Source organism: Symphalangus syndactylus, chromosome 20, assembly GCF_028878055.3.
Source record: "Symphalangus syndactylus isolate Jambi chromosome 20, NHGRI_mSymSyn1-v2.1_pri, whole genome shotgun sequence".
NCBI lineage: Eukaryota > Metazoa > Chordata > Mammalia > Primates > Hylobatidae > Symphalangus > Symphalangus syndactylus.
Genome location: NC_072442.2, coordinates 28,898,592 through 28,926,452, shown reverse-complemented (window position 1 = coordinate 28,926,452; position 27,861 = coordinate 28,898,592). Strand labels below are relative to the sequence as shown.

At 54.3% G+C, this 27,861-nt stretch overlaps 4 protein-coding genes and 4 non-coding genes across 28 annotated transcripts; 6 read left to right on the top strand and 2 right to left on the bottom strand.

Annotated features, from left to right (window-relative positions):
• Positions 1-738: 738 nt before the first annotated feature.
• On the bottom strand, positions 739-6,113 carry RAB34 (RAB34, member RAS oncogene family). 8 transcript variants are annotated; one of them, XM_063628731.1, is made up of 12 exons: positions 5,307-6,113; positions 4,806-5,056; positions 3,676-3,888; positions 3,361-3,452; positions 2,447-2,512; positions 2,254-2,355; positions 2,095-2,159; positions 1,910-1,961; positions 1,649-1,730; positions 1,486-1,576; positions 1,248-1,355; positions 739-1,165 (listed from the first exon to the last, which is right to left on the bottom strand). In XM_063628731.1, exons 3-12 carry the CDS (start codon positions 3,727-3,729, stop codon positions 1,098-1,100), a joined length of 780 nt encoding a protein of 259 aa, XP_063484801.1. In that variant the 5' UTR covers positions 3,730-3,888; positions 4,806-5,056; positions 5,307-6,113; the 3' UTR covers positions 739-1,097. The 8 variants fall into 8 exon arrangements, with proteins under 8 accessions (XP_063484801.1, XP_063484800.1, XP_063484802.1 ...); XM_063628730.1 differs by having other exon boundaries at positions 2,447-2,515; positions 5,307-5,443; XM_063628732.1 differs by having other exon boundaries at positions 1,673-1,730; positions 5,307-5,443.
• Positions 6,114-6,246: 133 nt separating this feature from the next.
• Positions 6,247-9,888, top strand: RPL23A (ribosomal protein L23a). Of its 2 annotated transcripts, XM_063628747.1 has the most exons (5): positions 6,300-6,432; positions 7,100-7,283; positions 8,246-8,422; positions 9,117-9,186; positions 9,413-9,888. In XM_063628747.1, exons 1-5 carry the CDS (start codon positions 6,408-6,410, stop codon positions 9,425-9,427), a joined length of 471 nt encoding a protein of 156 aa, XP_063484817.1. In that variant the 5' UTR covers positions 6,300-6,407; the 3' UTR covers positions 9,428-9,888. The 2 variants fall into 2 exon arrangements, with proteins under 2 accessions (XP_055112399.1, XP_063484817.1); XM_055256424.2 differs by having other exon boundaries at positions 6,247-6,432; positions 9,117-9,478.
• On the top strand, positions 6,943-7,009 carry LOC129470832 (small nucleolar RNA SNORD42). The gene has a single exon (XR_008653354.1). It is a non-coding gene; the product is annotated as a small nucleolar RNA SNORD42 (small nucleolar RNA).
• LOC129470839 (small nucleolar RNA Z17) lies at positions 8,105-8,176 on the top strand. Its single transcript, XR_008653359.1, has one exon. It is a non-coding gene; the product is annotated as a small nucleolar RNA Z17 (small nucleolar RNA).
• LOC129470834 (small nucleolar RNA SNORD42) lies at positions 8,975-9,038 on the top strand. Its single transcript, XR_008653355.1, has one exon. It is a non-coding gene; the product is annotated as a small nucleolar RNA SNORD42 (small nucleolar RNA).
• LOC129470840 (small nucleolar RNA Z17) lies at positions 9,228-9,299 on the top strand. The gene has a single exon (XR_008653360.1). It is a non-coding gene; the product is annotated as a small nucleolar RNA Z17 (small nucleolar RNA).
• TLCD1 (TLC domain containing 1) lies at positions 9,885-12,584 on the bottom strand. Of its 2 annotated transcripts, none has more exons than XM_055256823.2 (4): positions 12,100-12,584; positions 10,825-10,907; positions 10,648-10,730; positions 9,885-10,430 (listed from the first exon to the last, which is right to left on the bottom strand). In XM_055256823.2, exons 1-4 carry the CDS (start codon positions 12,201-12,203, stop codon positions 10,047-10,049), a joined length of 654 nt encoding a protein of 217 aa, XP_055112798.2. In that variant the 5' UTR covers positions 12,204-12,584; the 3' UTR covers positions 9,885-10,046. The 2 variants fall into 2 exon arrangements, with proteins under 2 accessions (XP_055112798.2, XP_055112797.1); XM_055256822.2 differs by lacking the exon at positions 12,100-12,584 and adding an exon at positions 11,246-11,596.
• Positions 12,558-27,716, top strand: NEK8 (NIMA related kinase 8). Of its 12 annotated transcripts, none has more exons than XM_063628690.1 (15): positions 12,558-12,694; positions 17,894-18,099; positions 18,680-18,912; positions 19,148-19,279; positions 21,215-21,488; positions 21,565-21,645; positions 21,728-21,909; positions 22,004-22,154; positions 22,580-22,656; positions 22,994-23,111; positions 24,373-24,523; positions 24,733-24,896; positions 24,989-25,147; positions 25,324-25,482; positions 27,551-27,716. In XM_063628690.1, exons 2-15 carry the CDS (start codon positions 17,964-17,966, stop codon positions 27,691-27,693), a joined length of 2,160 nt encoding a protein of 719 aa, XP_063484760.1. In that variant the 5' UTR covers positions 12,558-12,694; positions 17,894-17,963; the 3' UTR covers positions 27,694-27,716. The 12 variants fall into 12 exon arrangements, with proteins under 12 accessions (XP_063484760.1, XP_063484763.1, XP_063484762.1 ...); XM_063628685.1 differs by lacking the exon at positions 12,558-12,694 and adding an exon at positions 14,073-14,215 and having other exon boundaries at positions 27,554-27,716; XM_063628684.1 differs by lacking the exon at positions 12,558-12,694 and adding an exon at positions 14,073-14,215.
• The last annotated feature ends 145 nt before the right edge of the window (positions 27,717-27,861 follow it).

Here is a 27,861-nt window from a genome sequence, read left to right as displayed (position 1 = left end):
ACCATGTTGGCCAGGCTGGTCTTGAACTCCTGAATTCAAGTGATCTGCCTGCCTTGGCCTCCCAAAGCGCTGAGATTACAGGCATGAGCCACCGCACCCGGCCTGGAAAAGTATTTCTTAAAGGGAAGGCAAGAAAAGGGTGAAAAAAAGAAAAAGATTCTCCAGTGGTGAAAATTTGGGTAGGCCGGGCGCGGTGGCTCACGCTTGTAATCCCAGCACGTTGGGAGGCCGAGGCGGGCGGATCACGAGGTCAGGAGATCGAGACCACGGTGAAACCCCGTCTCTACTAAAAATACAAAAAAATTAGCCGGGCGTGGTGGCGGGCGCCTGTAGTCCCAGCTACTTGGAGAGGCTGAGGCAGGAGAATGGCATGAACCCGGGAGGCGGAGCTTGCAGTGAGCCGAGATGGCGCCACTGCACTCCAGCCTGGGCGACAGAGCGAGAATCCGTCTCAAAAAAAAAAAAAAAAAAGAAAATTTGGGTATAAGCACCAAGTAGGAGGACACGTGTGGGGAAAGGATCAGGGGAAAGGGCTCTCAAAGCCAGCCATTCAGACTTCACCCAGCGAGGGCCCAGTGCAGCCCCCAAACTGATCTTTCAGCTCCCAGCCTACCTGAACCTGCCCAGGGGCCAGGGATGGCCAGCACAGCATCCCCAGGGGACTCTAGTGCCAAAATGGCCACACAGTCATGCCTATTCCACATCCATCATCCCCGGCAAAGAACTCCAGCCCCAAAGTGCTCGTAACAAAGAGATTTTAATGCATAAGGCACAGTGAGAGGCTGGAATCATTAAGCATCCTCATACACAAAGGGCCCAGCAGGCTGAGCAAAAGAACAGAGACACTCTCCCCCACTACCACTGGGCACCCTGGACAGTCCCCTGAGGAGTAGGGGGCATCCAGTCTTTGGCACAGTGCCTAGGGGCAGGAAGTGACTAGCATGGTCCCAGCTACCCCTCTGTGGGAATACTGCCACCAAGAGGCAGCTCTTTGGTCTGGATAAAGTCAGTGCAAATGTCCAGGGGTCAGGCTCTGGAGGAATGAGGGTGGCACAGTGCCCTAGGGCTGGGCAGTCTCTGAACAGTCTCCTCAACCCTCATGGGCAACATGTGGGCTTCTTCTTGGTGGCAGTTAGGTAGAGGTTGCTGTCATCACTGTTGATGCCTAAAGAAGGGCGGAAAATATGTGAAGCAGGGATTGGAGGCTCACTGTGCCCTCTGCCACCCTCAACCAGGCAAGCACTCACGGACAACATCCCCAATGCGACGAGCCCCCGATTTCTCCAGCTCAGCCAGCACATTGGCCTCAAACGTCAGTGCTGCCACACGGAAGAAGAATTCTCGGACATTCTCACCTGACACAGGGAGCAGATAGGTGCTCAGGGGCAGTGCCGGGTCTGGGGACACAGGGCACTGCTGGAAGTGTAGCGTGAGAGGAGAGCCAGGCAAGAGTGTCACAGCAGAGCCCTAAAGCCTCCAACTCACCAGTGAGAGATGAGACTGCCCAGTACTCAGCCTTCATCTCCTGGGCCACCTGGAGGGCATCTTTCTCCATCAGCGCATACTGAGCAGGGGTCTGAGGGAAGGCCAGAGTCAGAGGGGGGCATTCCCTCACCAAGCTGGGAAGTCCCCCCACTGGCACACTCACACTCAGATCCTTCTTGGAACCTACAAGGAAGAGAAGCACACTGGAAGGGTCATTCTCCTTCAGGGCATCAGCCAGCCACTGCCTGCCATGGGAGGTGGAAAGTGAGGGATGAGTGAGCCTGCAGGGCCCCTCCCGCTGACATTCATAGGCCCAATTACCCCCTCTCTGGTCCTACATGCATTCTTCTTCTTCCTGACCACCCCTCTGTTCTGAACCCTCTCTTCCCGGAGCCTCCCATTATATTGCAGGATGCTCACATACTTGGTATGTTCCAGAGATGCCACATCATTCAGGTTGAAGACAATGATGATGGCTGGAAGAGTGGCAGAAACAGCCCCAGGTTGGCAAGGAAGACACTACTGCTCATTTCCCCAATCCTTCCAGCTCCATATGAGAAGCCATGTGCACTCTGAGACCCACCTACCCCACTTCACCCAGCCCCTTACCTTGAGCTCCTCGATAGTAGGTTGACGCAATGCATTTGAACCTCTCCTGTCCAGCGGTATCCCAACTGGGAGGGAGGAAGAGTGAAGCACAGGTATGTATGTTGGGGGGTGTGGGTGCTGGGGAGAAGGGATAGCTGGAAGGGGTGTGGAAGCACTCACAGCTGCAAACTGAAGGGGATGCCCAGCACCTCAAATCGTTCCATCTCGAAGTCCACTCCAATGGTGGCCTTGTAGTTCTTATCAAAGGTGTCTTTGCAGAACCTGAGAGGGTACCAGATGCTGTGATCTGGAGCCAGCCCACCTGGCTAGGCTTGGCCCCACCCTGCCCAGCTCAGCTCCAGCACCCCCTTACCTATTAATGAGGCAAGTCTTCCCCACCGACAGGTCCCCCACCACGATGACCTTGGAGATCTTAAATCTGCTGGACACAAGAGTGGGCAAGGGGAGTAGGCACGAGCTCTTTCACCCTAGGGAGTTCCAATGCTCCTGACTAGGTCCAGAAAGGTAGCTGCACCCAGGCTGAGGGTATTATAGACACCAGGCGTCCCAGGCAGCTGCATGGACAGATGTGCTGGGGAGGAGGAGTGTTTTGTGCTCCAGCAGCAGAGAGACATGAATTTGAATCCCAGCTCTCACACTGACTAGCTGTGTGACTTTGGACACGTTATTTAGCCTCTCTAAGCCTCAGTTTAAACATTTAAGTAACGTTAGTATATATTTTACTGGGTCATTGTGAAGGTTAAAATGAGATAAATGTCCTATATTTTAAGACACCCTCCCCCCCCATTTTAATGTCTCTGAAATCAGGATATATCTTAAGTGATAGACTTTTCCATTCAATAAAGATAATGATAGTACCCAACACTGCCTGGCACACAGCAAATGCTTAATTAATGGTGCCAACTGTTATCAGTATTACCTTTAAAACCCACAATAAGACTCATCCCTGTAAGCACAGCCAGACCCCTGCTCTGGGGCTCCATGGATGCTATGTGGGGATCTGAGCAGGTGACCACCTTCTCATTTCAGACACCTTAGTCTCTACTCAGGAATCCAGCTGCCACCCTTCTACCCAACCCCATCTCATAGAACTCACAACAACTTTGTTGGGAAAAAATGAGAGGATACAGGGGCTTAAAGAGGGGGAAATAACCATATAGCTGGTAGGGGCTGAAATGAAGCCCCAAGGGGGCGGTTGTTTACCCTCGCTATGACTATAGAGTTTCCTGGGACCTCCTCTCTTTGTTGTGGGTGTCCCTAACTCACCCCACGGTGCCTGTCCGGTGCTCCTGGCAGGCGCAGGTGACGCGGGGGTGGAAGTCTTTGTGCCCGTGCAGAGCGGCCTCCTTCCTCAGGCACTTAGGGGGAAGGATGGAAGAGAATGGAGCTTCTTACTCCTGGCCCTTGCCCCGCAGCCAAGCGGCCCGGGTAGGGGTGGAGTGCAGGGACCACCCAGAAGCACCAGGCCTAGCTGGGTGGCAGGGCTGGGCCCAGTCCTCTAACTGGTCTGGTGCCGCCTCCGCCCCGCCCCGCCCACACCCCGGGCTGTAGACGGAAGCCCGACGTGGCCCCGGCGCCTACCTGGGGCAGCTCCGCCAGGACGCGATCCCTCCGCACGGGTGCCAGAATGTTCATCCTGCCCGCGGCCTTGCAGGGCGCCCTGAGAAGGCGCCGAGGCCGGATCCGCGCCAGCGACCCGGGCGCGTGGAGACCCGACGATCACCCGCGGCCGGGGTGTCCCGACTACAACTCGGGGCCACGGGGACCCTACGGGAGCCCGCGGTCTCGGAGACGCTACGACCACCGCGGGCCACGGAGATGAAACAATCACCCGGGGCCGGGGCGAGCCCACAATCACCCGGGCCCTGGGCGTCCCGAAGATGACTCTGGGGCGAAGAGACTCCTCGGCCGCCAACTGGGGGCGGGGAGTCCCGTCTGGTGGGGGCCGGGCCCGCGCAGACCCTACGATTACGCGGGGCCGGATAGTTCCTACAATAACCCGGGGCCGCGGAGACCCGACGTCATCTCGGGGCTGAGGCTGCCCTACCATTACAGAGCGGCCCGGGGGCGCAGAGCGGCCCCGCCACACGGGGTCAGTGTGGGCAGGGGCGGCGCTGCCAAGGCCCGCAGGCCGCTGGAGGAGGGGGCGAGGGGCCCAGTCCGGCTACAGGGCCTCGAGTCCCACTCCGCTCGGGCTCCGCCAACGCTGTAACACGATCCCCGGAAATTCCTGGAGAAGGGCCGCCCCCCGCCCCTCTCCTGGCCGCTCCAGGCCTCGCTGCCCGCCCTCGCCTCCCCCTCCTCTCCACCCCTCTGCGTTGCCCCGCTCAGGCTCCCTCGTCTGACGCTTCACCGGGCACCAGGACCGCCCCCACCCAGGCTGGAGCCTATCCAGATAGGGACTTCCCAGGCTGCTCTCCCCTGCACCTCTATGCCCGGCTGCGCCTTCATGGGGACCCTTACCCAGCCGAATTGGTGATGGGCAATCGGAGACTGCTGCGCAGCATCTGGCGATGCCAGGAACCAGCAGGGAGGGGAAAGGGGGAGAGAAGGGGCCCAAGGAGAGGCGGCGCTTCCCTCCTCAACTCTAGGCCTGGGAGGTGACTCATAGAGTCTGCCCCCGCTCTCCCTTCTGCCCTGGGAGGTCGGGGGTGGGGGTGGTGGAGGGGAAGCGTGCGAAGGGGGTGCCAGGGTTAGAATGAGGTGCCCACCGAGGAGAGAGACGTCTGAAGTCTGGCGTGTTTTCCTTCAAGGCTGCTGTGTAGATTGTGAGGTGGGAGGGCTGAAGATCAAGCTGCCTCTCTCGAGGGAGGTTAAAGAAGGGCTAAGTGGATCCAGAAACTCCGCTCTTTGGGGTGGTCTCCGCCCTGGGAGGCGGTGACTCCCCTCTGGTATGGGTGTTCATTGTTCTGGCCCCATTGGAATCTATCCCCCAGGGACAACTTCTCCTTTGTGCAAAGTCCTGCAGGATAGAAGAGGGGACAGTGCACAATCAATTTCACCGTCAAAGGGGACATCTCTGGTTTTACGAGGGAAGAGGGAAGAAGAAAGGATCAAGTGGGGATGGGTTAGGCACACACCTTAGGAGAAGCAAACCTGAGTGTTAAGAAACCTTTCTCTGTGTCTGGAGCTGAATTTGAGGATGTAAAGATGACCAGGACACAGAAGGGAAGACTAATTTAGGGCAGGGGATTGTGAGTGAAGTTACTAACCGGAAGAACTAGCGAATCTTGGAGAAATGTGTGGAATTTTCATAGAACTTCAAGTGCAGTATCAGGAAATGCAGTAAAACTGACAGTATCAGTGTTGCAGGTAAAGAGGGGCAGGTGTGGCCGCCTTGTACTTCCTCTGACACTCTTCCCCCTGGTGACTCGATTATTTATTTTGAGACAGAGTCTCACTCTGCCACCCAGGCTGGAATGGCTCACTGCAGCCTCGACCTCCAGGGCTGAAGCGATCCTCCCACCTCAGCCTCCCAAGGAACTGGGACTACAGGCACGCACCACCACGCCCGGCTAACTTTTGTATTCTTTTGTAGAGACGGGGTTTCGCTGTGTTGCCCAGGCTGGTCTCGAACTCCTGGGCTCGAAGCAATTCGCCCACCTCGGCCTCACAAAGTGCTGGGATTACAGGCGTGAGTCACCGCGCCCGGCCCTGACTTGATTTTTTTCTGCCACCAAATCACTGCGTTATTGATAAACCACATTCCTCTCTGGAGCTCACTTCGACCGAGCAAATCCTGCTCCAGCACTCTGGAATTTAGCTGTATCTAACTCCCGAGTCAATCAGAATGTGTTCTTTCCTCTTGGCAGCGTTCCTGCCTCCTGGCATGGCAATCTTCTTCTCTGAGACTGGCAGTTGCTCAAGATGGGAAGCTCCCGGGACCAGACCCGAGCGACAACCGGCTACGCCGTCCGCTGGCCTGAGCAAATAAACGCGTGTCTTCAAAAAACTACAATCCCCATGGTGGCACGCGCCTGTAGTCCCAGCTACTCGGGTGGCTGAGGCATGAGAATGGCGTGAACCCGGGAGGCGGAGCTTGCAGTGAGATCGAGCCACTGCACTCCAGCCTGGGCCACAGAGCGCTCAAAAAAAAAAAAAACTACAACCCCCATGAAGCTTTAGTGTCTTTGAGGGGAGGAGTGGCGCATGTTTGTTCACGCACGAAAACGAAATTAAACCTAACTACCGTTCCCAGAGGGCGCCACTCTGCAAATTACCCAATCAGCTCTAAGTACAAAGCATCGCGAGTCTTTAGTGAGCTTTGGCGCTATAAGCCCGTGGGAACGGGCATTGGCGACCCTTTTCACAAGATGGCGCCGAAAGCGAAGAAGGAAGGTGTGTGTTGGGGATGGGGCCGCAGCTGGTTTACCGGGGATTGCCGCGCCGCAGAGCGAACGAATTGGGAACATGGCTGCTGGGCTAAACCCTGAGGGCTCTGCTCCGGGGCTGCTCCCTGCGTTTCGGACACGTTGCAGTATACGTGGGCCGCGTGGGCCCAGCCTCGTGGGCTGAGTTCCGGTGGAGGGAGTTGGGGAGGCAACGCAGCAGGTATCCGCCAGGGAGGGCCAGACATTCGGCTCCGGGAAGCTACACACATCTACTGGTTGGCGCTACATATCCCCGGGCCTGTAAGGAATTAGTGCCCTCAGCTTTAACCATTTTCCTTCTGGTTCATGTTCAACCGGCTTACATTACCCGCCCCCTCTCCGCAGCGTGGTTTTGCGATGGGGTGTGTGTAAAATTCGTAGGACATTTTCTAGAAAGTATCAAGCGTTCGTTCAGTGCTACTTTGTTTCATAGTCGTATCCCTGGGGTTTAGAGTTGGTCGCTTTCGCCTCTGGTATCGTGCATATGATGGAAAAGTTTTAATCTCCTGACACTTGTGATGTCTTCAAAGGAACCACTGATGCATGTGTGGCCAGGGTCGCCCACTGCAGTTCTTGGGGCCGGAAGTGACCGATTTCTAAGTCCCGCATCCACGTTTTCTTTCCTTTTCTCCCAGCTCCTGCCCCTCCTAAAGCCGAAGCCAAAGCAAAGGCTTTAAAGGCCAAGAAGGCAGTGTTGAAAGGTGTCCACAGCCACAAAAAAAAGAAGATCCGCACGTCACCCACCTTCCGGCGGCCCAAAACACTGCGACTCCGGAGACAGCCTAAATATCCTCGGAAGAGCGCTCCCAGGAGAAACAAGTCAGTACTGCCCCCATACTGTACCCATGAAAAGATTTGGGTATTCTCCATTGGTAATTTGGAAATGCGCCCACTCTGTGTGATGATTTCTCAAACACAAATTGTGTCCAGTGTGCTTCTCTAATTGGAAGTATGAGATTGTTTCTGCTGCATTTACAAAACTGGCAGGAATTCTTTTTAAATCAGCCCAGAGGCCGGGCACGGTGGCTCACGTCTGTAATCCCAGCACTTAGGGAGGCTGAGGCGGGCGGATTACGAGGTCAGGAGATCTAAACCATCCTGGCTAACACGGTGAAACCCCGTCTCTACTAAAAATACAAAAAAATTAGCCGGGCGTGGTGGCGGGCGCCTGTAGTCCCAGCTACTGAGTCCCAGGCTGAGGCAGGAGAATGGTGTGAACCCAGGAGGCGGAGCTTGCAGCCAGCCAAGATCTTGCCACTGCACTCCAGCCTGGGCGACAGAGCGAGACTCTGTCTCAAAAAAAGAAAAAAAAAAAAAAAAAAGAATTTGCCCGTGGCCCGATTCCCCTGCTTCAGTCTCCTGAGTAGCTGGGACTACAGGCGTGCACACCACCATGCCCAGCTAATTTTTGTATTTTTAGTAGAGAGGGAGTTTCACCATGTTGGCCAGGATGGTCACGATCTCTTGACCTCGTGATAAGCCTGCCTCAGCCTTCCAAAGTGCTGGGATTACAGCCATGAGCCACCACGCCTGGCCCAGAGATGATTCTTTAATCACTTAAGGTGTAAGAGCCCTTCAAGAGAAAGAAAATGCACAATGTTCTGCCCCTGGGATTGGGGCTTCAGACCCTTAGATTTCAGGGTGCAGATGATGACACTGTAAAGCGACCGAAGTCTGAACAAAGTGATTGGTACCTCGTTGTCTGATGCACCTAGGCTCTCCTGGCTCTAGGCTCCAAAAGACTGGGCCCAGGCCAGGTGACCCCATTTTGCCTTTCCCAGGCTTGACCACTATGCTATCATCAAGTTTCCGCTGACCACTGAGTCTGCCATGAAGAAGATAGAAGACAACAACACACTTGTGTTCATTGTGGATGTTAAAGCCAACAAGCACCAGATTAAACAGGCTGTGAAGAAGCTCTATGACATCGATGTGGCCAAGGTCAACACCCTGATTCGGTGAGTTGGGCCTCAAGGTATGGGGAGCAGGCTGGACCAGGAGTCTGGAGCCAAAAAAACCTGCATTTCATGAAACTCTTTGATGTTTAGATAGTCCTGGTAATGCACGTGTACACACCATTTGGTAATTTGGTAATGCACTATACACGTGTAGTCCGAGCTATGCAGGAGGATCGCTTGAGGCCAGGAGTCACCCATGATTGCCCCGTTGTACTCCAGCCTGAGCAACCAAGCAAGGCCCTTTAAAAAAAAAATCCCCTGGACTTTTCAGCAGGGGAAAAAGATTCCTTGACTTACGCTTGGAGTAGGTTTAGCAGTGTATGAGCCTTGAGGCAGGAATTACAGGCTGCCTTAGTTACAGACCTTTGTGTGGACCTGAGGCAGTGCTTTCTAGGACTTGATTGGGGGTTGGTGCTCATTTTCTGGGTCCCTACTTCTATTGGCAAAGGCCACTAGAGTGTGACACGTGGCAGATTACCTTGGTTTAAGTCTTAATGTGGCCTGTGGTGTTTCCCATAAGAGAATTGGCTTTGTGGCTTCATGGTGTCCTCTGGGCTAATGATGGAAAAATCATTATTGGAAAAGAATGACATGAACAAAGGAACCACTGAAGTGCCGGAGGACTGGAGGAGGAAGGGGGAGGGTGTGGGGGCAGTGAGGGTGGCAGGGACTAAGGCTTCCTTCTCTACCCTAGGCCTGATGGAGAGAAGAAGGCATATGTTCGACTGGCTCCTGATTACGATGCTTTGGATGTTGCCAACAAAGTAAGTTTCCTTCCTACAAACCCCTTAACGCTCACCCCTTGGGTGCAAATGATGCATATGTTAGCGACCAAAGCCTGATTTTTGCTGATTAGTTATAATTAACTGACTGCACCCCTATCCTTAACAAATCTTATCCTCATGTTCCTCATTTTGCTTTCTAAAAATAACATTCCAGCTTAATCTTCATATTTCGACTCCAGTAACGAGGCTCCCTTTTGTTTTTCAGATTGGGATCATCTAAACTGAGTCCAGCTGCCTAATTCTAAATATATATATATATCTTTTCACCATATACATGCCTCTCTGTCAATTTCTGGTTGGGCTGGGAGGCCACACGCAGACACTGACATGACAGGGCTTGGGCAAGATTCCTGTTCTACTTACCCTTTGGAAATATTAACCCTGCCACTCTACCATGTGTGATCACTCCAGAGATCTTTGTGACTAGAGTTAGTGTCCTAGGAAAACCAGAACTCCGAACTTGCCTCCATGGTTGAGGGTAACAAGAAGCTGTACAAGAACCCCTTCTTTTATCCCTGGAAGAGGCTGTGTGTGAAACCAGTGCCCAGGGTTTGAAGGGCATTAGCATCCATTTCAGGGGAGTGTGGATTGGCTGGCTTTCTGGTAGCATTTTGTCCTCACACACCCATCTACTATGTCCAACCGGTCTGTCTGCTTCCCTAATAAAGGACAAGGACTTCAGAGGAGTACTTTCATTAGTGTTTTCAATAGTGTGGACGCAGGCTTGGAAGGTGGAGAGGCTGGCCCTAGAGGACACCCAGGCTTGGGACTAAGTCCCAGTGTCCATGGGAAGCTGTTTCTGGCCCTGTCCATTTTTGTTATCCCAGGCTCTGTGCCTCTCACTCAGTCAAGAACTTGTCTTTGTGTTGCTTCCTGGGGACACGCTCAGGGCAGAAGTCAGAGCGGAGGAGGCGGGAAAAGTAGATGACGATCATCACGTCCAGCATGAGCAGGATACCCAGCAGGAAGGTGCCCAGGGTCCTCTGGCTCACATAACGCAAGAAGAAATGGGTGAGGTAGGCCTGTGGGGCCAGGCGGAAGAGAAAGTACATGACCAGGTTCACATACTTGTTAACCCGGTAGAGGAGATGATCCTGGGCATTACTGATTTTCATCATCATGCGAATGGTGAGGAAGATGTTGCTGACTTCCACCAGTAGTGTTAAGACACCCCCACCGACAAAGCTGCTCCAAAAGATGCCGGAGAAGAAGGCACCCATGGCCTAGAGGGAAGAAGGGAGAATAGGAGTTAGGAAACCCAGATGCAGATGCTTTCCTGGAAGTTTGGGGGGGTGTGGGTATCAGATTGAGGGCTGGAAAATACCAAATTTCCCCCTGGAATAATAGTTTATAGTGGATAAGATGCCCTGCTCACAGCTGAGACTAGATTACTAGATTACTGACACCAGGCCTATACCACATAGTCTGCTTCTCTCTTACCATGATGTGATGAACAAGGTATTCCCAAGAGGCTCGCGCCTGTCCGCTAGCCACGATGTCCACCGTATCGTGGATGAAATACCCTAGTGGAGGGATGGGGCAAGAGATGAAGAACTGAACAAGCAGCTTCCTTCTCCCTGTCCCCAATTTGCCTCCCGTTTCCTGGGCAAGACCTACCTGCAGAGAAGCAAACGAGCAAGTAGCCAGAAAGTGACCAGGCCGTCTCAATCTCCACCAACATGTCGGGAGTCTGCCATACACTGGAAAGGTGGGAAGAGGAGGCTCTGCATTTCGGCACCCTCAAAGACCCTCACCTTCTCGGTTACCCTTCCCAGCCCCGGGGGAGCTTGGGCTCGCGCTAGTGGCTGACTGGGAAGCTAAGAGTGGCTGGGCAAAACCGAAGAGCCTCCAGTTTCCCAGGGGCGATCCCTCCCCTGCGGCCACTGCGGCTTTTGGTTGGATAGGATACCAAACTGGATCAGGTGAGACTGCGTGGCCTCAGCCCGCCGGTGAGCGATGGGGGTAGTAACACAAGGGCCGGCCCCGGCTCCCCGCTCAGGATCCCCCGGCCACCTCATTCCCACAGTCGCTCACTCACCACAGCAGTGCCCAGATCCCCGACACAATGGAGTGAGCGAAGGAGACGAGCAGGTTGTGCCAGCGCCAGGTGCGCAGGGGGTCGGCGCGCACGTGCACGGGTAGGGGCAGGCGACAGAGCGCGCGCCGGAGCGCCCGGAAGGTCAGCGTGGCGCCCAGGAGCAGCGGCAGGGCGGGGTGCAGCAGTGGGGGCATGCTGGCCCTCCCTGCCGTCCGCCCTCGAGGCCGCCTCCTAGGGCTGTTCTGGGAACTGGGGTCCTTCTCGGGCCAGTCCAGTCCGGCCGCCTCTCCCGCCGGCCGCCAGCCCCACACAGTTTCGGCGAAGCCTTCTAGGCCCCTTGGCTCCTCCTTGCCCTCCCTGCGAGGCCTCTGCCCCCGCCCCCAGCCGCCCGCGCCCCCGCCCCGCCCGCCTGCCCCCGCCCGGTCCGCCTGCCCCCGCCCCTCAGGCGCTGCTGCCGCGCGAGCCGGGTGTCCCCGCGGCCTCTCGGCCACCGGCCGGCTCCCGCGGACCTCGAGTAACTAGGAGCTGTGCTGGGGGCGTCGTCGCCAAGGCACCCCTCGCTGGCGCCTCCCGACTGCCGACGGAGTCCCCGCTGCCCTCGCTCGCCTGGCCTCATTAACCCGCGTCCCCACTTTTCCCCGGGCCACCGGATCCCCCACCGTGGGCGGGTACCTCGAGAGCTCTCTCCGCCCTCTACTTTCTGCGCAGAGCTGGACGGGACCCGACACGCCCACGCCCCCTAAGTCCTGGTCCTGGGGTGGGCTGGGGAGCCCCGCGTCCGACAGTGGTCTCCGTGCAGACCCAGTGCCCCGACCGCACCACTCGCAGTCCTCTGGCCGAAGACCCATGTTTACCCGTCCCTCCAGCGCCCGCGAGGTGGGCCCTTGGAAACTGCTGAGTAACCCATCGCCACCTCTTCCCGCCCGCTCTTAAACTCCTGGGGCCGGGCGGCTGTCATAGTCCTCCCTCAGACAGTCCCGGCCCTCGGCCCGGCTCCCCGGAGGCTGGGCAAGCAAGACCGCCGATTTGCCGGGACTGCTGGGGTGACCCGCGTTCTCCAAGCCGGTAGCTTGCAGCAGTTGCGGCTCCTAGCCACTAGGTGTCAGCCTGCCCTCACTGTGGCGAGGGCTCCCCCTCCCGCCTCCGAGCGAGGTAGCTGCTTTCGGGGAAAGTTTAGGTATAAACTCTGGGCGAAAGGAGGAGCAGCTGAGAGCCAGCGAGGGAAGTTAAGCGGGGATGAGAGCAGGGAGGAAGAGGGTGGTAACAGAGGAGGGGAGGGAAGAAGCGGGGGAGGGGAAAAGTGCTGCGGGCGGGAAGAAGAAGCCAAAAACCTGAGGCGCAAGGACCCAGGGACCAAGCCGTTTGAGTGTTTTCCTCCCCTATGGCTCCAAGGTTACACATTAACCCCTGTGGGACTCCTAGGTCAACCAAGGCCTAGTCGGTTTCTAGGTGAGAGCACGGGTGTCCTGAGTGAGCGGCTTTCCCGCCCCTCCCCTTGGCTCAGAGAGCTGCTCTGTCCCCCGGCCGACACCGGCCTGAGCCAGCGCCCTTCCAGCAGTCATTCCACGTGGGTGGGTTTGGATACCCTTGGGAGGGCCAGGGCAGGTGCAGAAGATAAAACGCCCCTTTCCCCACACCCCTTGTCCACCCTGATACAGGGACGCTAACCTTCAGCTAGTGACCATCCTCCTCCTGAATACTGAGGTTTTTTGTTTGTTTGTTTGTTTGTTTGTTTGTTTGTTTGAGATGGAGTCTCACTCTATCGCCCAGGCTGGAGTGCAATGGCACGATCTCGGCTCACTGCAACCTCCGCCTCCCAGATTCAAGCGATTCTCCTGCCTCAGCCTCCCGAGCAGCTGGGATTACAAGGGCGCGCCACCATGCCCAACTAATTTTTGTATTTTTAGTAGAGACGAGGTTTTACCATGTTGGCCAGGTTGGTCTCAAACTCCTGACCTCAGGTGATCCGCCCGCCTCGGCCTCCCCAAAGTGCTGGAATTACAGGCGTGAGCCACCGCGCCTGGCCGAATACTGAGTTTTTATAGAGCTCCCGCAGAGCAGGCACCCGGGAGAACCTGGAATTAACCTCACTTCCGGTAAACAGCCTAGCTGGTCACACTACCCAGCCCCCTGCCTGTAGGCTTTTGCCTTGAGCTCATCTCGGCGAAACCGCGGTCTTTCCTTCTCCCCTTGATGTTTTCAGGTACTGATCCACTTCCGCCCCCATCTTCCCCCAAGGGAAGATGAGCACTGAGGGCAGATTACTCTCCTACAGCGCGTGTGTGTGAAAGGGGAGTTGAGAGTGCTGACGAGCGCGGTGCTCACTAGTCGGGACGTCCCGAGACCGTGTCATGTCCTCCCCAGATGAATCAACTTGCACGACTTGAGATTTCCCCCGTCCCTCCCCAGGCAAACACGAAACCAACCCTGCTGCCTTCTTCCAGGAGCGCTGGTCTCGGTCGTTTTGGGTGTGTTTATCGTTTGCGTGCCAAGGAGAACCCGCTTTCTCCTGAAGTAGCGTCACTCGTGGGCAAGAAGGGGGTCAATCTTCTCTTCCCACCCCTGCCCAGCCTGCGGGGTTTAACTCTTGGGAACGCGACATCCTTTTAGTCTAGCAAAGTTTACAAGGGCTGGGTATATGTGTGGGAGGGGCGGGTACCGTGCCCGCCATTGCGGGGCGCGCCCTATTTTCTTGCCCTATTCCTTGGACACTGCGTGGGGCAGGGTCGTGAGGGGAAAAGTGACGGCGCGTTGTAGCTGGAGGTATGTGGTACAGGCCCACAAATACGGACGCGTGCCGGAACCCACACCTAGCGCGCTGGCTCCGCCCCGCAAGCCGCTCGCCGTCAAGGGGCGGGGCCCAGAGTGGGTGGGTCCGCGCACGCGCCGCGTGGAGGACGGAAGTGAAACTCTAAGAAATGAGATGGAGAAGTACGAGCGGATCCGAGTGGTGGGGAGAGGTGCCTTCGGGTGAGCCAGGGCTCTGGGGGAGGAAACTGCTAGGGGATAGGGACAATAAGCCCCAATTCTGCCCGCGAAGTCGTCGCCCACCTAGTCCCGCCCCAAGGCGTGAGCGCCACTCTGGGAAGCCCCGCCCAAGCTTCCGGTCCTAGTCCCGCGGGGAGACTCCGCCTCTATGGAGGCCACGCCCCTGACAAGCCCGTTGCCCCGCCCACTGAGTTCTGTTAGCTTCTTTATTCATTCGTTCAAAAAATACTGAGTGCCAGCTATGTATGTCAGGCTTTGGTCGCTGGGTATATATACAGTTAGAACCGGAACGGGCGTGGTCTTTTCCCTCTTGGAACTTACTATGGGAAAGTTATACGATAAATAAAGCATTATGAATTAAGAAGTTATAGCAGTTATAGGCCGGGCGCGGTGGCTCACTCTTGTAATCCCAGCACTTTGGGAGGCCGAGGCGGGCGGATCACGAGGTCAGGAGATCGAGACCACGGTGAAACCCCGTCTGTACTAAAAATACAAAAAAATTAGCCGGGCATGGTGGCGGGCGCCTGTAGTCCCAGCTACTCGGAGAGGCTGAGGCAGGAGGATAGCGTGAACCCGGGAGCCGGAGCTTGCAGTGAGCCGAGATCGTGCCACTGCACTCCAGCCTGGGTGACAGAGCGAGACTCCGTCTCAAAAAAAAAAAAAAAAGAAGTTATAGCAGTTATGAAGTGTTATTAGCAGGTTGTGAGGATAGAGTACATTACCAGGGAGAATACTTATATGAGATAGTCAAGGAAGAATTCTCTGAGAAGGGAGATTCCTTGCTTGATTGATTGATTTTTAAGACAGAGTCTCCCTCTGTCACCCCGGCTGGAGTTCAGTGGCACTAAAACCACCACCTCCCGGGTTCAAGCAATCGTTGTGCCTCAGCCTCCCGAGTAGCTAGGATTACAGGCGTGCTCCACCACGCCTGGCTAAATTTTTTGGAATTTTTTTTTTTTTTTTTTTTTTGAGACAAGAGTCTCACTCTGTTGCAGTGGCGCGATCTCGAGTGCAGTGGCGCTATCTCGGCTCACTGCGACCTCTGCCTCCCTGGTTCAAGCGCTTTTCCTGCCTCAGCCTCCTGAGTAGCTGGGACTACAGGCACGCGCCACCATGCCCAGCTAATATTTTTTGTATTTTTAGTACAGACGGGGTTTCGCCATGTTGGCCAGGCTGGTCTCAAATTCCTGACCTCAGGTGATCCGCCCACGCCGGCCTCCCTAAGTGCTGGGATTACAGGCGTGAGCCACCGCGACAGGCCAGAAGTGAGATTTAAGGCCAAGACTTGAGGAATGAGGACCAGTAGTCTGCAGGTGAAGGGAGAGCTTTTCGGGCAAAGGAAATAGCATATGTGAAATGTCTCACATGGGAAAACAGAGCATTTAAGAAACCGAGAAAAAGGCTAGTAATAGTTGGAATGTAGTGGGCAAGGTAGAGAATGGTATAAAATGTAATTGTCGAGGGCGGGGACTAGATTATGGCCTGATAACCTGAGATAAAAGGGTTCATTTGCCACAGAGGGTTTTGTTTTGTTTTTGTTTTTGAGACGGAGTCTTGCACTGTCGCTCAGGCTAGAGTGTAGTGGCAATCTCAGTTCACTGCAATCTCCGCCTCCCGGATTCAAGCAATTCTCCTGCCTCAGCATCCTGAGTAGCTGGGACTACAGGCACACGCCACAACGCCTGGCTAACTTTTTTTTTTTTTTTTGAGACAGAGTCTCCTCTGTTGCCCAGGCTGGAGTGCAATGGCACCATCTTGGCTTACTGCAAGCCCCGCCTCCCGGGTTCAAGCAATTCTCCTGCCTCAGCCTTACAGGCGTGTGCCACCATGCCCGGCTAATTTTTTGTATTTTTAGTAGAGACAGGGTTTCACCATGTTGGCCAGCCTGGTCTCGAACTCCTGACCTCAGGCGATCCACCTGCTTCTGCCTCCCAAAGTGTTGGGATTACAGGCGTGAGCCACCACTCCCGGCCACCAGGAAGGGTTTTAAAGGGGAAGAGTGATCCTGAGACTTGGCAGAGCTTTTTGAAAAGGGGCAGGGTGCAGTGGCTCACGCCTATAATCCTAGCACTTTGGGAGGCCGAGGTGGGCAATTGCTTGAGCTCAGGAGTTAGAGACTAGCCTGGGTAACACAATGAGTCCCCCTCTCTACAAAAAATAAAAAAATTAGCCAGGTGTGGTGGCATTGGCATGTGCCTGTAGTCCCAACTACTCAGGAGGCTGAGGTGGGAGGATCACTTGAGCATGGGAGGTGGAGGCTGTAGTAAGCTGAGATGAGACCCCTGCACTTCAACCTGGTTGACAGAGTGAGAACCTATCTAAAAAAAAAATAATAATAATACAAGAAGAAAAGAAAGAGAAAGAAAGGAAAGAAAGAAGGGGCCGGGCGTGGTGGCTCAGGCCTGTAATCCCAGCACTTTGGGAGGCCGAGGTCGGTGGATCACCTGAGGTCAAGAGTTCGAGACCAGACTGGCCAACACAGTGAAACCCCATTTCTACTAAAAATACAAAATTTAGCTGGGTGTTGTGACGGCTACTTGGGAAGCTGATTCAGGAGAATCACTTGAACCTGGAAGGCAGAGGTTGCAGTGAGCTGAGACTGTGCCATTGCACTCCAGCCTAGGCAACAAGAGTGAAACTCTGTCTCAAAAAAAAATAAAATAAAACAAAAAGGCCGGGCGCGGGGGTCATGCCTGTAATCCCATCGCTTTGGGAGGCCAAGGCAGGCAGGTCATGAGGTCAAGAGATCGAGACCATCCTGGCCAACACGGTAAAACCCCGTCTCTACTAAAAATACAAAAATTAGTTGGGCGTGGTGGTATGCGCCTGTGGTCCCAGCTACTTGGGAGGCTAAGGCAGGAGAATGGCATGAACCTGGGAGGCAGAGATTGCAGTGAGCTGAGATGCGCCACTGCACTCCAGTCTGGGCAACAGAGCAAGACTCCATCTCAAAAAAAAAAAAAAAAAAAAGAATTTTATTTTGAATTTGTTAAAATTTAGGACGACTGTGAGCCATTCAAGTGGATATCTGAGTCTGGGGTTCAGAAGAGAATTCTAATCTGGAGGTAAAAATTTGAGACTTAGATCAGCTTATAGTCCACTCATTCAACAAATATTTATTGACCGCCTATTGTGTGCTAAATATTGGGCTATGCACTGGGGTTATTGTGGTGAACAAGAATGCTGTAGTCCCTGCTTTTATGGAGACTGACCACAGAATTAAAATAATATGAATGGCTTCTATTCATTGAGCATTTTCTTTGTGCTGGCCACTGCACTCAGTGCCTTACATGCATTTTCTCATTCCATCCTCTCAACAACCCTGGGAGGCCCATTTCATTTTCCAGACAATGATGTCACATAATGTATCAAACCAGATAACTAGTAAGAGGAGGCACCCAGATTTGAACCCAGGCAGTCTGTGGGAACTTAGAGATCAAGATTAACTTTACCTCACAGTGCCTGTGGTGAAACTGAAGTCCCACACAGCTTGTAATCAGTCCTCCCTGTTCCCAAGCTCAGTGTTCTGTGCGCTTGGTTAGATGACCTCTTAGTCTAGAACCCTCTTCTAAGAGACATCAGTCACCAGGCTGCACCACCCTGCCTGATATGTGGCTGGAGGCTCAGCTGGTAACCTGTCCCTGTCCTCTGTATCCCTAGGATTGTGCACCTGTGCCTGCGAAAGGCTGACCAGAAGCTGGTGATCATCAAGCAGATTCCAGTGGAACAGATGACCAAGGAAGAGCGGCAGGCAGCCCAGAATGAGTGCCAGGTCCTCAAGCTGCTCAATCACCCCAATGTCATTGAGTACTACGAGAACTTCCTGGAAGACAAAGCCCTCATGATTGCCATGGAATATGCACCAGGTGGGCCAGCTTCCTTTTAGTGGCCTGGCTGGAGGGGTCTCTTATCTCTGCGACAGGCAGACACAGATCACCTGGCTTCCCTTCTTGGAATGGGCATGGCCAAGGGTTAGAGTTCTGGTCCCAATTATCTGACCCTGGCTAGCCCCTTGTCCTCTCTGGTCCCAGTGCCCTGTTCCATACATAAAAGGAGAGGGGTTGTTGGCCGGGCACGGTGGCTCACTCCTGTAATCCCAGCACTTTGGGAGGCCAAGGCCGAGGCGGGCGGATCATGAGGTCAGGAGATTGAGACCATCCTGGCTAACACGGGGAAACCCCGTCTCTACTAAAAATACAAAAAAAAAAAAATTAGCCAGGCGTGGTGGCAGGCACCTGTAGTCCCAGCTACTGAGGAGGCTGAGGCAGGAGAATGGCTTGAACCCCGGAGGGAGGGCTTGCAGCAGTGAGCTGAGATCGCGCCACTGCACTCCAGCCTGGGCAACAGAGTGAGACTCCGTCTCAAAAAAAAAAAAAACCAAAAAACGGAGAGGGATTGTTGTAGGTGTGAAAAAGCCTGGATCTTGATTAGTCCCTTGGGCCACAGGCGGCACTCTGGCTGAGTTCATCCAAAAGCGCTGTAATTCCCTGCTGGAGGAGGAGACCATCCTGCACTTCTTCGTGCAGATCCTGCTTGCACTGCATCATGTGCACACCCACCTCATCCTGCACCGAGACCTCAAGACCCAGAACATCCTGCTTGACAAACACCGCATGGTCGTCAAGATCGGTGATTTCGGCATCTCCAAGATCCTTAGCAGCAAGAGCAAGGCCTACACGGTGCCTGGGCATGGAGGGGACCTCCAGGGTGCTAGAAGTCTTGAGGGCCAGGACCTAACCCTGCCTCCTCCCCTCCCCCTAAAATACCCTTGGCCCTTTGGCCCCTGTTTGGGTGGTCCTGCAGGAGGAAGCCCCTTGGCTTGCTTTGAGAAGAAGCTGTCCCCAAATGGGCTTATGTGCAGAGTCCCTGGTCTTCCCTCCCTGCAGGGCTGTGATCCCAGCTTCTCTCCTGCAGGTGGTGGGTACCCCATGCTATATCTCCCCTGAGCTGTGTGAGGGCAAGCCCTACAATCAGAAGAGTGACATCTGGGCCCTGGGCTGTGTCCTCTACGAGCTGGCCAGCCTCAAGAGGGCTTTCGAGGCTGCGGTGAGTGTACGCACCCTCCAGGGGACAACTGGGAAATCTACTGCCTCCCCCAGCAGCCCTCGGCTCTAGCCACCTGAGATTTCTCCTCTAGCTGAGTCATGTCTCTCCCTTATCAGATTACCCCAGGGGAGGGCTATGGGTGTCCCTCAGACTGGATTTCTGAGAGTAGGTCTTGCCTCACATTAGACGGAGGGCTCCTGAGGGCAGGGCTGTGGCTTTCCCAGAAGACCCTCCCAAGAGCAAGACTTGAGTTTTCCCAGCATCCTGGGGTTTCTGAGGATATAGCTGCAGCTCCCCTATCAGACTAGGGATCACTGAAAGCCAGGTTGGACTCCCCTGTCAGTCTGGGAGTCTCCTCATCAGACTGAAGTCTGCTGAGGGCAAAGCTGTTATTTTTTATTTATTTATTTATTTTATTATACTTTAAGTTTTAGGGCACATGTGTACAACGTGGAGGTTTGTTACATATGTATACATGTGCCATGTTGGTGTGCTGCACCCATTAACTCGTCATTTAACATTAGGTATATCTCCAAATGCTATCCCTCCCCCCTCCCCCTACCCCACAACAGGCCCCAGTGTGTGATGTTCCCCTTCCTGTGTCCATGTGTTCTCATTGTTCAATTCCCACCTATGAGTGAGAACATGCGGTGTTTGGTTTTTTGTCCTTGCGATAGTTTGCTGAGAATGATGGTTTCCAGCTCCGTCCATGTCCTACAAAGGGCATGAACTCATCATTTTTTATGGTTGCATAGTATTCCATGGTGTATATGTGCCACATTTTCTTAATCCAGTCTATCATTGTTGGACACTTGGGTTGGTTCCAAGTCTTTGCTATCGTGAATAGTGCCACAATATACATATGTGTGCATGTGTCTTTATAGCAGCATGATTTATAGTCCTTTGGGTATATACCTAGTAATGGGATTGCTGGGTCAAACAGTATTTCTAGTTCTAGATCCCTGAGGAATCGCCACACTGACTTCCACAATGGTTGAACTAGTTTACAGTCCCACCAACAGTGTAAAAGTGTTCCTATTTCTCCACATCCTCTCCAGCACCTGTTGTTTCCTGACTTTTTAATGATAGCCATTCTAACTGGTGTGAGATGGTATCTCATTGAGGTTTTGATTTGCATTTCTTGATGGCCAGTGATGATGAGCATTTTTTCATGTGTCTTGGCTGCATAAATGTCTTCTTTTGAGAAGTGTCTGTTCATGTCCTTTGCCCACTTTTTGATGGGGTTGTTTGTTTTTTTCTTGTAAATATGTTTGAGTTCATTGTAGATTCTGGATATTAGCCCTTTGTCAGATGAGTAGGTTGCAAAAATTTTCTCCCATTCTGTAGGTTGCCTGTTCACTCTGATGGTAGTTTCTTTTGCTGTGCAGAAGCTCTTTAGTTTAATTAGCTCTCACTTGTCAATTTTGGCTTTTGTTGCCATTGCTTTTGGTGTTTTAGACATGAAGTCCTTGCCCATGCCTATGTCCTGAATGGTATTGCCTAGGTTTTCTTCTAGGGTTCCTATGGTTTTAGGTCTAACATTTACATCTTTAGTCCATCTTGAATTAATTTTTGTATAAGGTGTAAGGAAGGGATCCAGTTTCAGCCTTCTACGTATGGCTAGCTAGTTTTCCCAGTACCATTTATTAAATAGGGAATCCTTTCCCCATTTCTTGTTTTTGTCAGGTTTGTCAAAGATCAGATAGTTGTAGATACGTGGCATTATTTCTGAGGGCTCTGTTCTGTTCCATTGGTCTATATCTCTGTTTTGGTACCAGTACCATGCTGTTTTGGTTACTGTAGCCTTGTAGTATAGTTTGAAGTTAGGTAGCATGATGCCTCCAGGCAAAGCTGTTATTATCCCAGGAGACCAGGGGCTGGAGCTGGGGGGTGCTGCTCTCACTTCCTCAAATTCTCAACCTGGTGCCTTCACAGAACCTGCCAGCACTGGTGCTGAAGATCATGAGTGGCACCTTTGCACCTATCTCTGACCGGTACAGCCCTGAGCTGCGCCAGCTGGTCCTGAGTCTACTCAGCCTGGAGCCTGCCCAGCGGCCACCACTCAGCCACATCATGGCACAGCCCCTCTGCATCCGTGCCCTCCTCAACCTCCACACTGACGTGGGCAGTGTCTGCATGCGGAGGCCTGTGCAGGGAGAGCAAGCGGTCCTAGGCAGCAGGGTGTGGGCACCCCGTGGGAGCACAGGAGGTCTGAGGCAGAGGGAAACCTGGGGCAAGTCCTCCCTTCCTGCATGTAGGAATGTCAGGAGGGTCTTTGTCCTTAGGCCCCCATCTGTCCTGCAGGGCAGAGAAGTCCGTGGCCTCCAGCAGCACAGGGAGCAGGACCACCAGTGTCCGCTGCAGAGGTAAGTGGGAAGAGGCCGCCAGTCCCTCTGGACACCACACCATTCCCATCAGTTTAATAGTCCCCATGCGCTGTACCTGCAGGTATCCCCCGGGGACCTGTGAGGCCAGCCATCCCACCACCACTGTCATCAGTGTATGCCTGGGGTGGTGGGCTGGGCACCCCCCTGCGGCTGCCAATGCTCAACACAGAGGTGGTCCAGGTGGCAGCTGGGCGCACGCAGAAAGCCGGCGTCACGCGCTCTGGGCGTCTCATCCTGTGGGAGGTGAGCAGGCCAGGGGGTGGCCTGGATGGGTGGAGATGTAGGTCCACAGCAGGGTTGGGGTACTCAGGCACTGCCCATCCCCCTGCCCCTGCAGGCCCCACCCCTAGGTGCAGGCGGAGGCAGTCTCCTCCCTGGGGCAGTGGAGCAGCCACAGCCCCAGTTCATCTCGCGTTTCCTGGAGGGCCAGTCGGGCGTGACCATCAAGCATGTGGCCTGTGGGGACTTCTTCACTGCCTGCCTGACTGGTGAGTTGTCAGGTCTACCTTGTGAGACCTGCTCTAAGGCCCCACAGAGCACCTTCTCTCTTCTCTTGCAAACCACGCACTTAATGAATGCTTCTGTCTACTAGTTATCGAGTTATTGCTTCTGTCTATTAACTATTGAGGAGATTTCTTTATACAACCTCCTTTACCCTATGGACAGGCCTGGCAAGGCAGTTATTATATTATCCTCATTTGACAAGTAGGGACACTAAGGCTCAGAGAGGGTGTCACTTGTCCAAAGTCACATACGTTTGAAGAGACTCATATCCTTTTCTCTCTTACTATCCCATCCTTCCAGCCCTGGTCCCCAACTTTATTTTGCTGCTGCAACCCACTGGAGGACCGGGCTATCTGGAAAGACTGTTTAACTTCTTTCCCTTCTCCTTCCTCACTGCCCTTCTCCCCAGACCGAGGCATCATCATGACGTTCGGCAGTGGCAGCAATGGGTGCCTAGGCCACAGCAGCCTCACTGACATCAGCCAGGTGGGTGTCACATGTACCTTGGGGAGGGGGAAGTTGGGGGATGGCGGAGAGCCCACATCTGTGTGCTGACACCAGATTGGGGGCAGGGGAGTTCCCAGCAACCACAGGTTCCTCTAGCTTCCCAGCTGCACCTGCTCTGGGCCACCTACATCGGGGGAAGTACAGAAAAACCAGGCTTCCCCAATGGTTGCCCACCTGGCAGTGTGTATGGCTGGAGTTAAAGACGCAGCCACCTCCTGAGAATATGTAGCCTCCAGCTTTGTCCCTACAGGGGGTGTTGAAGCCAGATGGCTCCAGACCCTTTGCCCAGTTTCTCCTTGCTTCCTCTCCTCTCTAGCCCACCATTGTGGAGGCTTTGCTGGGCTATGAGATGGTGCAGGTGGCCTGTGGGGCCTCTCATGTGCTGGCCCTGTCTACTGAGCGAGAACTATTTGCCTGGGGCCGTGGAGACAGCGGTAAGCTCCAGCCTCTAGGCCCCATCTCACAGCATCCTCAGCCATGACTTTCTCCCCTTCATACCCACCTTCCACCTCACAGCACATTCTCTCTTCCCTCTTTTCTCTCAAATTCTCTTCATTCATTCCACAAACCTTATTTTACACTGACTATGTGCACACCCTGTGCTGGGTGCTGAGATGAGATGGAGATGTGGCTTCTTTCAGGTGTTTATGAGGTAATGAAGGAAATTTCATTCATCCACCTGTTTTTTTATTTTATCTTGAGATGGAGTCTCGCTCTGTTACCCAGGCTAGAGTGCAGTGGCATGATCTCAGCTCACTGCAACCTCCACCACGGAGTTCAAGTGAATCTCCTGCCTCACCCTCCCAAGTAGCTGGCATTACAGGCACCTGCCACCACGCCGAGCAAATTTTTGTATTTTTAGTAGAGACAGGGTTTCACCATCTTGGCCAGGCTGGTCTCGAACTCCTGACCTCATGATCCACATGCCTCAGCCTCCCAAAGTGCTGGGATTACAGGCGTGAGCCACCGCGCCTGGCCCATCCACTAATTTTTATTGAGGTCCTCTTTGGGTCAGGCATCAGGCTGGGCACTGAAACTAGAGATGACACTGATGGGTTCCTGTCTTCCTGGAGGACTCAGTCTAGTGGGAGAAAGATGACATTGCCAGCATGCCAGAGAACAGATGGCATCAGGGCTACACCCCGGTGCAGAGGTGTGGAATTCAGTGAACAGTAATGTCAACTGGAGGAGAGAGATGGCATCTGAACAGGGCTTCAAAGAAGGAGGATTTTGAGCCGGCGCAGTGGCTAACGCCTGTAATCCCAGCATTTTGGGAGGCCGAGGTAGGTGGATCATGAGGTCAGGAGTTCGAGACCAGCCTGGCCAACATGGTAAAACCCCGTCTCTACTGAAAATAAAAAAATTAGCTGGGCATGGTGGTGCATACCTGTAATCCCAGCTACTCAGGAGGCTGAGGCAGGAGAATCGCTTGAACCCGGGAGGCAGAGGTTGCAGTGAGCAAAGATTGTACCCTTGCACTCCAGCCTTGGCGACAGAGTGAGACTTGGTCTCGAAAAATAAAAATAAAAAATAAATAAAGAAGGAGGATTTTAACCAGCTGAGGGGCCTAGGAAAGGCATTTGGGAGTGAGAGAACAGAGAACTCATGCTGTTCCCTCCCCTCAGTGGGCCCTCCTCATTCCGGCATCACCCCCACTGAAGCTCAGATTAACTCCTTCTGGGTTTCTTCTTGTAGGCAGACTGGGACTAGGCACCAGGGAGTCCCACAGCTGCCCCCAGCAGGTGCCCATGCCCCCAGGACAGGAAGCTCAGCGAGTTGTATGTGGCATCGACTCCTCCATGATCCTCACTGTGCCTGGCCAAGCCCTAGCCTGTGGGAGCAACAGGTGAATAGATCATCAGGATGATTAACCTGCCCCCAGCGCTCCTTGGCTGCAAGTGCTCCGTCCATCATTGCCTACCTTTTACCAAAGACCAGAATTGAGGGGGTTGAGGGTGCTATTGGTTCAACCCAGGGTGGGATCTGTCTCCTGGTGCACCAGCTCCTGACCAAACTGTCTTGTTAGTTGGATTTGGCTTCTGGCTCTGCCCTCAGGTTCAACAAGCTGGGCCTGGACCACCTCTCCCTGGGGGAGGAGCCTGTCCCCCACCAGCAAGTGGAGGAGGCCCTGAGCTTCACACTACTAGGCTCTGCACCCCTGGACCAGGAGCCTCTGCTGAGTATAGACCTGGGCACTGCTCACTCAGCTGCTGTGACTGGTGAGCAGGACTTGGGCTCTGGAGGTCAGAGGGGGACTCATGGTCTCCTTGGTACCCTGTTGAAGCACCCCTTTCCTTCCTCTCCCCCATAGCCTCGGGTGATTGCTACACTTTTGGCAGTAATCAGCACGGGCAGTTAGGCACCAATGCTCGCCGAGGCAGTCGGGCACCCTGTAAGGTCCAAGGCCTTGAGGGCATCAAGATGACAATGGTAGCCTGTGGGGATGCCTTCACTGTAGCTATTGGGGCAGGTGAGGACTGAGCATGGTGGGGGCAGACAGTGCCATGAGCAGTGGGGGGTGGGGGTTGCTATTCAGGGCCACTGGACTCTGGAGCCTCCCAGGGGCCATCCTGGCAATGTGGGAGGGGAGATCCTGCTCGGGCTTTGCCCACTTCCCACTTCCCTCCTGGGGATTCTTCCTGGCAGAGGGCGAAGTGTACTCTTGGGGCAAAGGGGCGCGAGGTCGATTGGGAAGGAGGGATGAGGATGCCGGACTCCCTCGGCCAGTGCAGTTGGATGAGACACACCCTTACATGGTGACTTCCGTGTCCTGTTGCCATGGAAACACCCTCCTGGCTGTTCGACGTGAGTTGTAACTTTTCCCACTTCACCACACAGCCCAGCTGGCCCCTGTCCACACTCCCATCCCCAGTGTTCACAGATGCCCACATCACCAAAAGCATCTTTAGCCCCCAGAGAAAAAAAGCAGAAGCTGCAGGTAAAAAGCTTGAAGCTTCTTGCCTGGGGTGGCCAAGGCAGGTGCTTCTTGGGCCTCATGGAAGGGCTGCCTCCACTGCTCCCCAGGGCTCACATGCATTCTTTCTCCTACTGCTGAGTCCCGTTGATGCTGAACCTCTCTTTCTGGCCTAACAGGGTCCAGAATCCAGGGCCCAGTGGGAGTGGGAGGTGGGTGATGATTTCTGGAGGCACTGCCCTCAGAAGCTGCAAGGGTTTCTCTTCGGTACCCTCCAGCAGTCACAGATGAGCCGGTCCCCCCCTGAGGAACCTGGATACACCTCTGGACCACCCTGATATTGCTTCTCCTCTGAGTGTTCTGAAAAGTGCAGGTGCCCAAGGCATGACTTGCAGCCGTCTCCTGGATTGTGTCATCATGGGGTATCAGGGCTGGCAAAACCCCTGCTCTGCTTTTGGCCTTGGATATGGAAACCTCAACCACTTTGTTCTCCCACCACCTCTTTGCCCTTCCTACCCCTTCCTCCCTTCTGTCAGTGTCCCCAGGGTCCAGCCTGGCTAGAGTTAGAAGGCAGACCTAGCCTTTGGAAGTAGGGTGGCCTCCAGAGCCTTGCCATAAAAAGGCTGAAGGCAGCTGGGTGCGGTGGCTCACGCCTGTAATCCCAGCACTTTGGGAGGCTGAGGTGGGCAGATCACGAGGTCAGGAGATCGAGACCATCCTGGCTAACATGGTGAAACCCCATCTCTACTAAAAATACAAAAAAATTATCTGGGCGTGGCGGCGGGCGCCTGTAGTCCCAGCTGCTCGGGAGGCTGAGGCAGGAGAATGGCGTGAACCCGGGAGGCGGAGCTTGCAGTGAACCGAGATGGTGCCACTGCACTCCACCCTGGGCGACAGAGCCAGACTCCGTCTCAAAAAAAAACAAAAAAGGCTGAAGGCAGCTGTAGCTCCACACAGACCCTATCCTTTCCCCTAGCCCAGTTAGAAAATAAGAAAATAAGTCTGGGCTGGCGGCGGTGGCTCACACCTGCATAGGCAGTGCTTTGGGAGGCCAAGCCAGGAGGATCCCTTGTGGCCAGGAGTTGGGAGACCAGCCTGGGGACCATAGTGAGACTTCTGTCTCCACCAAAAAAAAAAAAAATAGAAGAAGAAGAAAATAAGGCTGGGTGTGGTGGCTCACACCTGTAATTCCAGCACTTTGGGAGGCCAAGGCTGGCGGATCACTTGAGGTCAATAGATTGAGGCCAACCTGTCCAACATGGTGAAACCCTGTCTCTACTAAAAATACAAAAATTTGGCCGGGCGCGGTGGCTCAAGCCTGTAATCCCAGCACTTTGGGAGGCCGAGGTGGGCGGATCACAAGGTCAGGAGATCGAGACCATCCTGGCTAACACGGTGAAACCCCATCTCTACTAAAAATACAAAAAAAAATTAGCCGGGCGTGTTGGCAGGCGCCTATAGTCCCAGCTACTTGGGAGGCTGAGGCAGGAGAATGGCGTGAACCCAGGAGGTGGAGCTTGCAGTGAGCCGAGATCGCGCCACTGCACTCCAGCCAGGGGGACAGAGAAAGACTCCGTCTCAAAAAAAAAAAAAAAAATACAAAAATTAACCAGGCATGGTGACAGGTGCCTGTAATCCCAGCTACTCTGGAGGCTAAGGCAGGAGAATCCCTCGAACCCGGGAGGTGAAGTTTGCAGTGAGCCCAGATCAGACCACTGCACTCCAGCCTGGATGACAGAGCAAGACTCCCTCTCAAAAAAAAAAAGTATTTGGTGCTCACCGGGACTCTATCGCCATACTTTGGAGCAGGGCAAGCCAGGGTCTGCCTGGACTGGCCATTAGGCCTGCCTGGCTTCTGCATAGCCTGGGGCAGGGCGGTCCCCGGGAGTGCTGCCCCCTCCCCCACACTTTCATCCTGAGGCAGGATTTGCTAGACGTCGGCTTGCCTCTCTTCCCCAGCAGGAGGGCAGGAGCCACTAAGTGTCTGCTGCAGAAAAGATCCGCGCTGGAGATTGCCAGTCACCCCATGCCTTTCCCCAGAAACAGTTGAGAGAATGGGTAGCTGGTGGGACCAGACCGGTTTCCCAGAGGACAGGAAGTAAAGCCAATAAAAATATCAGCTGCCTGCCTGGAGTGTGGTGTCTTCGGGGGTAGGGGTGGCGACCAGGCACCCCAGGACTGGGCTGGGCCCAACCTCGGTGGCAGGGCTGCGGCCAAGGGAGGAATGTAGGCGCAGCCGGAGGCTGGGGCCGAGGTTCCTCTGGCCCAGC

Coding starts and splice junctions, on each gene's coding strand:
- RAB34 (XM_055256816.2), bottom strand. CDS start 4,703: ATGAGTCACCTCCCAGGCCTAGAGTTGAGGAGGGAAGCGCCGCCTCTC. Junction 2,513..3,360: donor CACCGGACAGGCACCGTGGG/GTGAGTTAGGGA, acceptor TGTGTCCAGCAG/ATTTAAGATCTCCAAGGTCA. Junction 1,577..1,648: donor GTTCCAAGAAGGATCTGAGT/GTGAGTGTGCCA, acceptor GCCTTCCCTCAG/ACCCCTGCTCAGTATGCGCT.
- TLCD1 (XM_055256822.2), bottom strand. CDS start 11,439: ATGCCCCCACTGCTGCACCCCGCCCTGCCGCTGCTCCTGGGCGCCACG. Junction 10,908..11,245: donor GGGATCTGGGCACTGCTGTG/GTGAGTGAGCGA, acceptor CCACCTTTCCAG/TGTATGGCAGACTCCCGACA. Junction 10,431..10,647: donor ACCTTGTTCATCACATCATG/GTAAGAGAGAAG, acceptor TCTTCCCTCTAG/GCCATGGGTGCCTTCTTCTC.
- RPL23A (XM_055256424.2), top strand. CDS start 6,408: ATGGCGCCGAAAGCGAAGAAGGAAG. Junction 6,433..7,099: donor GCCGAAAGCGAAGAAGGAAG/GTGTGTGTTGGG, acceptor CTTTTCTCCCAG/CTCCTGCCCCTCCTAAAGCC. Junction 7,284..8,245: donor AGCGCTCCCAGGAGAAACAA/GTCAGTACTGCC, acceptor TGCCTTTCCCAG/GCTTGACCACTATGCTATCA.
- NEK8 (XM_063628684.1), top strand. CDS start 14,169: ATGGAGAAGTACGAGCGGATCCGAGTGGTGGGGAGAGGTGCCTTCGG. Junction 21,910..22,003: donor GGCGTCTCATCCTGTGGGAG/GTGAGCAGGCCA, acceptor CTGCCCCTGCAG/GCCCCACCCCTAGGTGCAGG. Junction 22,657..22,993: donor GCCTCACTGACATCAGCCAG/GTGGGTGTCACA, acceptor TCTCCTCTCTAG/CCCACCATTGTGGAGGCTTT.